This window comes from Pristiophorus japonicus, chromosome 23 (genome assembly GCF_044704955.1).
Source record: "Pristiophorus japonicus isolate sPriJap1 chromosome 23, sPriJap1.hap1, whole genome shotgun sequence".
Classification (NCBI taxonomy): Eukaryota; Metazoa; Chordata; class Chondrichthyes; family Pristiophoridae; genus Pristiophorus; species Pristiophorus japonicus.
The window spans coordinates 1,474,193-1,485,982 of NC_091999.1; the positions used below are offsets into that span (position 1 = coordinate 1,474,193).

At 54.6% G+C, this 11,790-nt stretch overlaps 1 protein-coding gene across 1 annotated transcript in view; it reads left to right on the top strand.

Moving 5' to 3' along the window:
- LOC139235595 (large neutral amino acids transporter small subunit 2-like) overlaps nt 1-11,790 on the top strand; it is a 119,973-nt gene that overhangs the window by 65,237 nt on the left and 42,946 nt on the right. The window contains exons 4-7 of the mRNA XM_070866629.1: nt 40-165; nt 3,050-3,203; nt 4,439-4,562; nt 9,616-9,719. Coding sequence (XP_070722730.1) covers nt 40-165; nt 3,050-3,203; nt 4,439-4,562; nt 9,616-9,719 — 508 coding nt within the window. The remainder of the gene's footprint in view (nt 1-39; nt 166-3,049; nt 3,204-4,438; nt 4,563-9,615; nt 9,720-11,790) is intronic.

Consider the following 11,790-nt stretch of genomic DNA (forward strand, 5'->3'; position numbering starts at 1 on the left):
ACTGTCCCCTTGACTGCCTGTTTTCCCATCCTCCTCTAGTGCTGCTGACCTGGGTGAACTGCTCCAGCGTGCGATGGGCAACCCATGTGCAGGACATCTTCACGGCTGGCAAACTGTTGGCACTTGGTCTCATCATCATCATGGGTTTCGTGCAGATCTGCCAAGGTAGGTGGAGCACCCTCAGACCGGCCTAACCACGGCAACACACCACCCTCAGACCGGCCTAACCACGGCAACACAGCACCCTCAGACCTGTGTAACCACGGCAACACACCACCCTCAGACCGGTGTAACCACGGCAACACACCACCCTCAGACCGGCCTAACCACGGCAACACACCACCCTCAGACCGGCCTAACCACGGCAACACACCACCCTCAGACCGGCCTAACCACGGCAACACACCACCCTCAGACCGGTGTAACCACGGCAACACACCACCCTCAGACCGGCCTAACCACGGCAACACACCACCCTCAGACCGGCCTAACCACGGCAACACACAACCCTCAGACCGGCCTAACCACGGCAACACACCACCCTCAGACCGGCCTAACCACGGCAACACACCACCCTCAGACCGGCCTAACCACGGCAACACACCACCCTCAGACCGGCCTAACCACGGCAACACACCACCCTCAGACCGGCCTAACCACGGCAACACACCACCCTCAGACCGGACTAACCACGGCAACACACCACCCTCAGACCGGCCTAACCATGGCAACACACCACCCTCAGACCGGCCTAACCACAGCAACACACCACCCTCAGACCGGCCTAACCACGGCAACACACAACCCTCAGACCGGCCTAACCACGGCAACACACCACCCTCAGACCGGCCTAACCACGGCAACACACAACCCTCAGACCGGTGTAACCACGGCAACACACAACCCTCAGACCGGCCTAACCACGGCAACACACCACCCTCAGACCGGTGTAACCACGGCAACACACAACCCTCAGACCGGCCTAACCACGGCAACACACCACCCTCAGACCGGCCTAACCACGGCAACACACAACCTTCAGACCGGCCTAACCACGGCAACACACCACCCTCAGACCGGCCTAACCACGGCAACACACAACCCTCAGACCGGCCTAACCACGGCAACACAGCACCCGCAGACCGGTGTAACCATAGCAACACACCACCCTCAGACCGGTGTAACCATAGCAACACACCACCCGCAGACCGGAGTAACCACGGCAACACAGCACCCTCAGACCGGTGTAACCACGGCAACACACCACCCTCAGACCGGCCTAACCACGGCAACACAGCATCCGCAGACCGGCCTAACCACGGCAACACAGCACCCGCAGACCGGCCTAACCACAGCAACACAGCACCCGCAGACCGGCCTAACCACAGCAACACAGCACCCTCAGACCGGCCTAACCACGGCAACACAGCACCCGCAGACCGGCCTAACCACAGCAACACAGCACCCGCAGACCGGCCTAACCACAGCAACACAGCACCCGCAGACCGGCCTAACCACGGCAACACAGCACCGTAGTCTCTCAACTAGCTTACACAACCTAAGCAGTGGGCCCTCCATGGCTCGCTCTCTCTCTCTCTCTCTCTCTCCGCCCCCCCTCCCCCAGTGTCTAACTCTAACTCTAACTCTCTAAGTCTCTCTCTAACTCTCTCTTTCCCTCCCCCCCGCCCTGTCTCTCTCTTTCTGTACCCTCAGTCTCCCTCCCACTCTCTCACTTCCCATCTCTCGCTCTCTTTCTCATCCTCTCCCTCTCTCTCTCTCTCCCCCCTGTCTGTGTGTGTGTCTCTGTCTCTTTCTCTCTCTCTGTCTCTGTCTCTCTCTCTCTCTCTTTCCCCCTCCGTCTCCAGTCCCCTGACAGGGTTAAATTTGTCAGAGCATCAGATTAGTTTAAATACCGTCTGATAACTCCCCAGGTCACCATGGCAACCGGGCCTCGAGCTGCGATCATGCTGAGGCGAGGCCACGTGCGTCATCTTGGTTGCCAACGCTGGTGGCTGGGGGCCAGGTCTCGGGGAGCGCAGGAGGCAGAGGTCAAGGGCCTCCGTCTCAGAAAGCTGCCTGACTGGGAAGGCCGAGGCTAATCTGGGGAGGGCGATACGAGCGTGAACAGCTGGGGAAGCGGGAGGGGGCGGAGGCCCCTCTCTCATGGTCCCAATCTTCCACTTCATGTGATGGAGTGGGGGAAGCTAGGCCCAGGCTTCTTCAGATTTAGCCGCTTATCCGGCAACTAATCTGCCTCATGTGAGTCCCCATCACCTCGACCTAGAGTTCCAACTCTGAAAAGAAAGAAAAAAGAGTTTAATTTCTACAGCACCTCTGGAGGCCCCAAAGCGTAGTACGTACCTCAGCCAATGACGCACCTTTCGAATTACGGTGGTAATGTCGGAAACGCGGCAGCCATTTTTGTTCACTCTCCCCACCCATTTAATCTCCTCCCGCAGCCCATTGACACCATAAAGAAAAGAAAGAGTTGGATTTATGTGGCGCCTTTCATGACCACCGGACGTCTCAAAGCGCTTTGCAGCCAATGAGTGCAGCCAATGTTGGGATAAACGCGGCAACCAATTTGCGCACAGCAAGCTCCCACACACAGCAATGTGATAATGACCAGATAATTGTTATGTTGATTGAAGGATAAATATTGGCCCCAGGACACCGGGGATAACTCCTCCACCTCCCCGCTCTTATTTGAAATAGTGGCCGTGGGATCTTTGACGTCCACCTGAGAGAGCAGACGGGGCCCTCGGTTTAACGTCTCATCCAGAAGACGGCACCTCCGACAGTGCGGCACTCCCTCAGTACTGCACTGGGAGTGTCAGCCTGGATTTCTGTGCTCGAGCCCCTGGAGTGGGACTTGAACCCACAACCTCCTGACTCTGAGGCGAGAGTGCTGCCCACTGAGCCACGGCTGGTGCTCCCTAAGTTAAGGGTGACCTGCAGTCGGGGTTGAAGTGCACAGCTGCGATGGTGCCCGGCACCCCCCCCACACTTCTTCCCCCTCCCCGCCTGACGGCTTGCATTCCGGTTGCAGGTCACTATTACTGGCTGGAACCCAAGAACGCCTTTCAGACGTGGCAGGAGCCCGAGGTCGGCCTGGTGGCCCTGGCCTTCCTCCAAGGCTCGTTTGCGTACGGAGGCTGGAACTTCCTCAACTACGTGACGGAGGAGCTGGTTGATCCCTACAGGTAAACGGGAGCACGAGGAGGGGGAACGGAAGCGTGTACTACATCACACGAAGGACGGGAGCGTGTGTATTACATCACACAAGGGGCTGGGAACATCACACAAGGGACGGGAGCATGTGTATTACATCACACAAGGGACGGGAGCGTGTGTACTACATCACACAAGGGACGGGAGCGTGTGTGCTACATCACACAAGGGACGGGAGCGTGTGTATTACATCACACAAGGGGCTAGGAACGTGCGTATGACATCACACAAGGGCTGGGAACGTGCGTATGACATCACACAAGGATTGGGAACATGAGTATGACATCACACAAGGGCTGGGAACGTGCGTATGACATCACACAAGGATTGGGAACATGAGTATGACATCACACAAGGGCTGGGAACGTGCGTATGACATCACACAAGGACTGGGAACGTGTTTATGACATCACACAAGGACTGGGAACGTGTGTATTACATCACACAAGGGCTGGGAACGTGTGTATTACATCACACAAGGGCTGGGAACGTGCGTATGACATCACACAAGGGCTGGGAATGTACGTATGACATCACACAAGGACTCGGAACGTGTGTATGACATCACACAAGGGCTGGGAACGTGTGTATGACATCACACAAGGACTGGGAACGTGTGTATGACATCAAACAAGGGCTGGGAATGTACGTATGACATCACACAAGGGCTGGGAATGTACGTTTGACATCACACAAGGACTCGGAACGTGTGTATGACATCACACAAGGGCTGGGAATGTACGTATGACATCACACAAGGGCTGGGAATGTACGTTTGACATCACACAAGGACTCGGAACGTGTGTATGACATCACACAAGGACTGGGAACGTGTGTATGACATCACACAAGGACTGGGAACGTGTGTATGACATCACACAAGGACTGGGAACGTGTGTATGACATCACACAAGGGCTGGAAATGTACGTATGACATCACACAAGGACTCGGAACGTGTGTTTGACATCACACAAGGACTCGGAACGTGTGTATTACATCACACAAGGGCTGGGAACGTGTGTATGACATCACACAAGGGCTGGGAACGTGTGTATTACATCACACAAGGGCTGGGAACGTGTGTATTACATCACGTGCGTCTCTCTCTCTCTCCGTCTCCCTCTGTCACTCTCTGTCGCCTGCCCACCCTACCTGTGTTCACTGCACCCTCTCACCGTGTTCCATTAACCCCCCCCCATACTGCAGGAACCTCCCGCGAGCGATCTTCATCTCCATCCCGCTGGTGACCTTTGTCTACGTCTTTGCCAACATCGCCTACGTGACGGCCATGTCGCCGATGGAGCTGCTGGAGAGCAATGCGGTGGCAGTGGTAAGATCCGTGACCCCACGCGGCCCGTACGTTGCACCTCGGTCCCGGGCCATCGCCACCGCGCGGCCAAGCAATGAGCTCGTCCGACACCATGGACGGGGATCTGCACTGGGGGCCCCAACCCCTAACCACCACAACCACGTCCCTGACCCTGGTCACATCAGAGGGAGACTCACAGTAAAGAACAACTCCACCTGTTAACACCTGGTGTAGAGGGAGCTTTACTCTGTATCTAACCCCCTGTACCTGCCCTGGGAGTGTTTGAGGGGACAGTGTAGAGGGAGCTTTACTCTGTATCTAACCCCCTGTACCTGTCCTGGGAGTGTTTGATGGGACAGTGTAGAGGGAGCTTTACTCTGTATCTAACCCGTGCTGTACCTGCCCTGGGAGTGTTTGATGGGACAGTGTAGAGGGAGCTTTACTCTGTATCTAACCCCGTGCTGTTCCTGCCCTGGGAGTGTTTGATGGGACAGTGTAGAGGGAGCTTTACTCTGTATCTAACCCCCTGTACCTCCCCTGGGAGTGTTTGATGGGACAGTGTAGAGGGAGCTTTACTCTGTATCTAACCCCCTGTACCTGCCCTGGGAGTGTTTGATGGGACAGTGTAGAGGGAGCTTTACTTTGTATCTAACCCCCTGTACCTGCCCTGGGCGTGTTTGATGGGACAGTGTAGAAGGAGCTTTACTCTGTATCTAACCTCGTGCTGTACCTGCCCTGGGAGTGTTTGATGGGACAGTGTAGAGGGAGCTTTACTCTGTATCTAACCCCCTGTACCTGCCCTGGGAGTGTTTGATGGGACAGTGTAGAGGGAGCTTTACTCTGTATCTAACCCCCTGTACCTGCCCTGGGAGTGTTTGATGGGACAGTATCGAGGGAGCTTTACTCTGTATCTAACCCGTGCTGTACCTGTCCTGGGAGTATTGATTAAAAATTCATTCCTGGGATGTGGGCGTCGTTGGCAAGACCAGCATTTATTGCCCATCCCTAATTGCCCCTTGAGAAGGTGGTGGTGAGCCGCCTTCTTGAACCGCTGCAGTCCGTGTGGTGAAGGTGCTCCCACAGTGCTGTTAGGGAGGGAGTTCCGGGATTGTGACCCAGCGACGATGAAGGAACAGCCGATATATTCCCAAGTCAGGATGGTGTGTGACTGGGACGGGAACATGGAGGTGGTGGTGTTCCCATGCGCTCGACGAGACTCGAGGTGCTCAGCGCCCTCCCGGATGCACTTCCTCCACTTAGGGGCGGACTGGTCTTTGGGCCCAGGGACTCCCAGGTGTCGGTGGGGATGTCGCACTTTATCAGGGAGGGCTTTGTGGGTGTCCTTGTAACGTTTCCTCTCCCCACCTGGGGCTCGCTTGCCGTGAAGGAGTTCCGAGTAGAGCGCTTGCTTTGGGAGTCTCGTGTCTGGCATGGGGACAATGTGGCCCCGCCCAGCGGAGCTGGTCGAGTGTGGTCAGTGCTTCGATGCTGGGGATGTTGGGCCTGGTCGAGGACGGTAATGTTGCTGCGTCTGTCCTCACAGGGGATTTATAGGATCTTGCGGAGACATTGTTGGTGGTATTTCTCCAGCGACTTGAGGTGTCTACTGTACATGTTCGTGTCTCTGAGCCATACAGGAGGGCGGGTATCACTACAGCCCTGTAGACCATGAGCTTGGTGGTGGATTTGAGGGCCTGGTCTTCAAACACTCTTTTCCTCAGGCAGTCGAAGGCTGCACTGGTGCACTGGAGGCGGTGTTGGATCTCCTCATCAATGTCTGCCTTTGTTGATAAGAGGCTCCCGAGGTATGGGAAATGGTCCACGTTGTCCAGTTGTCCAGGGCCACGCCGTGGATCTTGATAACTGCGGGAGGGAGGGTGGGGGTCATTGCCTGACACTTGTGTGGTGCGAATGTTATTTGCCACTTATCAGTCCAAGCCTGAATGTTGTTCAGGTCGTGCTGCATGTGGGCAAGGACTGATTCATTATCTGAGGAGTTGCGAATGGAACTGAACACCATGCAGTCATCAGCGAACATCCCCACTTCTGATGGAGGGAAGGTCATTGATGAAACAGCTGAAGATGGTTGGGCCGAGGACACTGCCCTGAGGAACTCCTGCAGCGATGTCCTGGGCGCTGTGATGATTGACCTCCAACCACCACAACCATCTTCCTTTGTGTTGGTTATGACTCCAACCAGTGGAGAGTTGTTCCCCCGATTCCCATTGACTTCTGTTTTACTAGGGCTCCTTGATGCCACACTTTGATGTCAAGGGCAGTCACTGTCCCCTCACCTCTGGAATTCAGCTCTTTTGTCCATGTTTGGACCAAGGCTGTAATGAGGTCTGGAGCCGAGTGGTCCAGGTGGAACCCACACTGAGCCTCGGTGAGCAGGTTATTGGTGAGTAAATGCCGCTCGATAGCACTGTCGACGACACCGTGCATCACTTTGCTGATGATTGAGAGTCAGACTGGATTTGCCCTGCTTTTTGTGGACAGGACATACCTTGTCGGGTAGATACCAGTGTTGTAGCTGTTGTGGAACAGCTTGGCTAGAGGCACGGCTAGTTCTGGGGCACAAGTCTTCAGCACAACAGCCGGGATGTTGTCAGGGCCCGTAGCCTTTGCTGCATCCAGTGCGCGCAGCCGTTTCTTGAAATCACGAGGAGTGAATCGAATTGGCTGAAGACTGATTTCTGTGGTGGTGGGAACCTCAGGAGGTTCTGGCAGTAGATAGCCTTGACTTTTGCACTCGCGTGCTGGGCTCCGCCATCATGGAGGATGGGAATGTTCATGGAGCCTCCTCCTCCCGCTGGTTGTTTAATGGTCCACCACCATTCATGATAGTTAGATGTAGTCCTTTCTACTCGGGGGATCAAGGGGTACGGCGAGAAAGCAGGAATGGGGTACTGAAGTTGCATGTTCAGCCATGAACCCATTGAATGGCGGTGCAGGCTCGAAGGGCCGAATGGCCTGCTCCTGCACCTGTTTTCTATGTTTCTATGATTGGATGTTGTAGGACTGCAGAGCTTTGATCTGACCCGTTGATTGTGGGATCGCTCAGCCCTGTCTATAGCATGCTGCTCCCGCTGTTTAGCATGCATGTAGTCCTGTGTTGTACCTTCCCCAGGTTGGCACCTCGTGTCTAGGTACGCCTGGTGCCGCTCCTGGCGCGCTCTTGCACACTCCTCATTGAACCAGGGTCGGTCCCCAGGCTTGATGGTAATGGTAGAGTGAGAGATATGCCGGGCCATGAGGTTACAATTCTGCTGCTGTTGATGGCCCACAGCGCCTCATGGATGCCCAGTTTCGAGCTGTTAGACCTGTTCTAAATCTATCCCATTTAGCACAGTGGTAGTGCCATACGACATGGTGGAGGGTGTCCTCAGTGTGAAGATGTGACTCTGTCTCCACAATGACTGTGTGGTGGTCACTGCTACCGATACTGTCACGGACTGATACACCTGCGACAGGTAGATTAGTGAGGACGACGGCGAGAATGGTTTTTCGCTCGTGGTGGTTCTCTCACCGCCTGCCGCATACCCCGGTCTGGCAGCTGCGTCCTTCAGGACTCGGTCAGTAAAGCTGCTACCGAGCCACTCGTGACATTGAGGTCCCCCCACCCAGAGTACGTTCTGTGCCCTTGCTACCCTCAGTGCTTCTTCCAAGTGGTGTTCAACATGGAGGGCTACTGGTTCATCAGCTGAGGGAGGGCGGGAGGTGGGGGAATCAGCAGGAGGTTTCCTCGCCCAAGCTTGACCTGAAGCCGTGAGACTTCATGGGGGTCCGGAGTCGATGTTGAGAACTCCCAGAGCCCCTCCCTCCTGAGTGTGTACCACTGAGCCACCACTTCTGGTGGGTCAATCCTGTCAGTGGGACAGGACACACCCAGGGATGGTGATGGAGGAGTCTGGCACATTGTCTGATAGCACAGTGTCGAGGGAGCTTTACTCTGTATCTAACCCCCTGTACCTGCCCTGGGAGTGTTTGATGGGGCAATGTAGAGGGAGCTTTACTCTGTATCTAACCCCGTGCTGTACCTGCCCTGGGAGTGTTTGATGGGACAGTGTAGAGGGAGCTTTACTCTGTATCTAACCCCCTGTACATGCCCTGGGAGTGTTTGATGGGGACAGTGTAGAGGGAGCTTTACTCTGTATCTAACCCCTGTACCTGCCCTGGGAGTGTTTGATGGGACAGTGTAGAGGGAGTTTTACTCTGTATCTAACCCCCTGTACATGCCCTGGGAGTGTTTGATGGGGCAGTGTAGAGGGAGCTTTTCTCTGTATCTAACCCCCTGTACCTGCCCTGGGAGTGTTTGATGGGACAGTGTAGAGGGAGCTTTACTCTGTATCTAACCCCCTGTACCTGCCCTGGGAGTGTTTGATGGGACAGTGTAGAGGGAGCTTTACTCTGTATCTAACCCGTGCTGTACCTGCCCTGGGAGTGTTTGATGGGACAGTGTAGAGGGAGCTTTACTCTGTATCTAACCCGTGCTGTATCTGCCCTGGGAGTGTTTGATGGGACAGTGTAGAGGGAGCTTTACTCTCTATCTAACCCCTGTACCTGCCCTGGGAGTGTTTGATGGGACAGTGTAGAGGGAGCTTTACTCTGAATTTAACCCCCTGTACCTGCCCTGAGAGTGTTTGATGGGACAGTGTAGAGGGAGCTTTACTCTGTATCTAACCCCTGTACCTGCCCTGGGAGTGTTTGATGGGACAGTGTAGAGGGAGCTTTACTCTGTATCTAACCACATGCTGTACCTGCCCTGGGAGTGTTTGATGGGACAGTGTAGAGGGAGCTTTACTCTGTATCTAACCCCTGTACCTGCCCTGGGAGTGTTTGATGGGACAGTGTAGAGGGAGCTTTACTCTGTATCTAACCCGTGCTGTACCTGCCCTGGGAGTGTTTGATGGGACAGTGTAGAGGGAGCTTTACTCTGTATTTAACCCCCTGTACCTGCCCTGGGAGTGTTTGATGGGACAGTGTAGAGGGAGCTTTACTCTGTATCTAACCCGTGCAGTACCTGGGTCTACTCTCCTGGTTAATCCATCTCTCTCTCTCTCTCCTTCCTCAGACATTTGGAGAAAAGTTGCTGGGGGTGATGTCCTGGATCATGCCCATCTCTGTGGCCCTGTCGACCTTTGGCGGAGTCAATGGGTCCCTCTTCACCTCCTCAAGGTCAGTCCATTGGGCCTCGTTGATCGGGGGAGGGGATAGTGGGGGTAAGGGGAAGGTCGGGGGTTGTGTCTCAGGTTCCACGTCGATGATCTTTGCCTCCACCTGGCCCTCAAACCGAGCTCCGAAGTTCAGGATTGGCTTCGTGGAGGTGGGCTGTGAGTTACCCCTCCACACCACCCTGCTGTGGATGGGGGGCGGAATTCATGAGGGAGTTAAAGTCAGCTCCCAATCACAGTCCAACGAGGATCATGTGGGAAAGTGTGGGGCTCGGGGGTGGGGGGTGGGGGGCGTCCCAAGACGGGCTCGAGTTCTGCAGTGATGCTCCTCACGGTGGAATAACCCATCAAGCCTCACTGCCTCGAACTCACTCGTGAAGAGTGGGGAAGGGCGGGGGGGGGTGGGCGGGTGCGGGGGCACTTGGGGCAGGCTACTGGGTTGCCAACTCTGGTTGGATATGTCCCTGGGAGGTTTCATCCTGTGACCGATTCCCCCTCCCCTCACACACGTCCGCCATTGGTCGCCCAACTGGCCCGTCACTCACGGCTTCCCAGGCCAATCAGAAAGCAAACCGACCCTTCCTTGCCCCCCGCCCCCCATCCCCCCTGTAATGTATTTGCTTCATGGGTTCTTTGCTTAATAATTCCGAGCAACACGATGGCCCAGAAATGGCGGTCGGAGGCTTGCCACGGGCAGATGCCTCCGACCTGAAACATTTCTCCGAATCGACCTGGTGGGTCTGGGTTGGAGCGAGGGATTCCGGCGGGAAGGGCCTCCTCTTCCCGCGCTGCAGAGCGCGTTCCCGTCCTCCCGGTTCCCGTGCAGGAGGTGCAGTCACATGGGACTGCTCAGCCAATCAGATACAGCATTCCAAAGCTTTCTCATTAATAGCAACGGGATCTCCCTATCCACCAGTTCTCATCGCTATTAATGGGGGGAAATAAACACACATAACAAAAAAATAAACAAACACACCTCACACAATTAAAATTAATTGAAATTAAAGTTAATAAATGCCTTTTAGAAAAAATATTTTTGCGATTTTTAAAAAAGTTTTGTAATTGGGGTTAAAAATAAACTTGTCTTAGTGGGGAAGGTTTTTTTTTAATAAAATGTGTTTCTTCTATCTTATTTAATTATGTTTTTGTATGTTTTAAAACTCTTACGCCTGTAACAGTGGGCGAGGTGCCTGCTTTTATCAGGCGCAAGAGTTTTGAGGGCATTTGCTGGGCAGGATATGGGTAAATCCCGCAATCTTGCCCAAGCAAATGTCCTCGCGCCAGAGATATGGATGATCTGTTCAGCTCCAGCCTGACGGATCGGAAAAGCCGGTTTTCAGCGCATGCGCGTTATACGCTGAAAACCAGCTTTTGCGATGCTTTCCCGGTTGTCCCAGGGAGGCTGGGATTTCCAGGCCCTTGCTATTAAGAACCAGTAAGTTTATTCGCAACACATTACCGGTTCATCCACCTGTCCCACAACCACCTGCCCCATCGTGGATCCCCCAAACCCAACTGGCTGGGGTTTTATTGAGTCTTGTGGACATCACGTGACTGGCTAAGCCACTCCCACCTCAACAGCTCTACAACTATTTTGGTTGTACCTGTACATCAAATGCCCCCTTATTAAAGGAGCACTAAAAACCGACAATTAACTTTTAACAATGATGGTTCAAATTAAAATTGGGTTGCCGGGGGTGACGATGCACTCCAGTCCCTCCGGCGCCCACCTCTCGTGGAAGGCCGCGAGTGTACCGGTGGACACCGCGTGCTCCATCTCCAGGGACACCCTGGCTCGGATGTAACCGCGGAAGTGAGGCAGGCAGTCAGGCTGAACGACCCCCTCAACCGCCCGCTGCCTGGACCGGCTGATGGCCACCTACAAGGTCCTACGAGGAGGCCCTCCGACCTACCCGCTCCCCTCCGCACAGGGTGCCCAAAGATCAGGAATGTGGGACTGAAGTGCAGCCAGAATTTGAGGAGCAGCCCCTTCAAATATTGTCAACAGCTCTACAACTATTTTTTGGTTGTAATCAAATTAAACAGTTAAATCAAGTGCCCCCCTGATTAAAGGG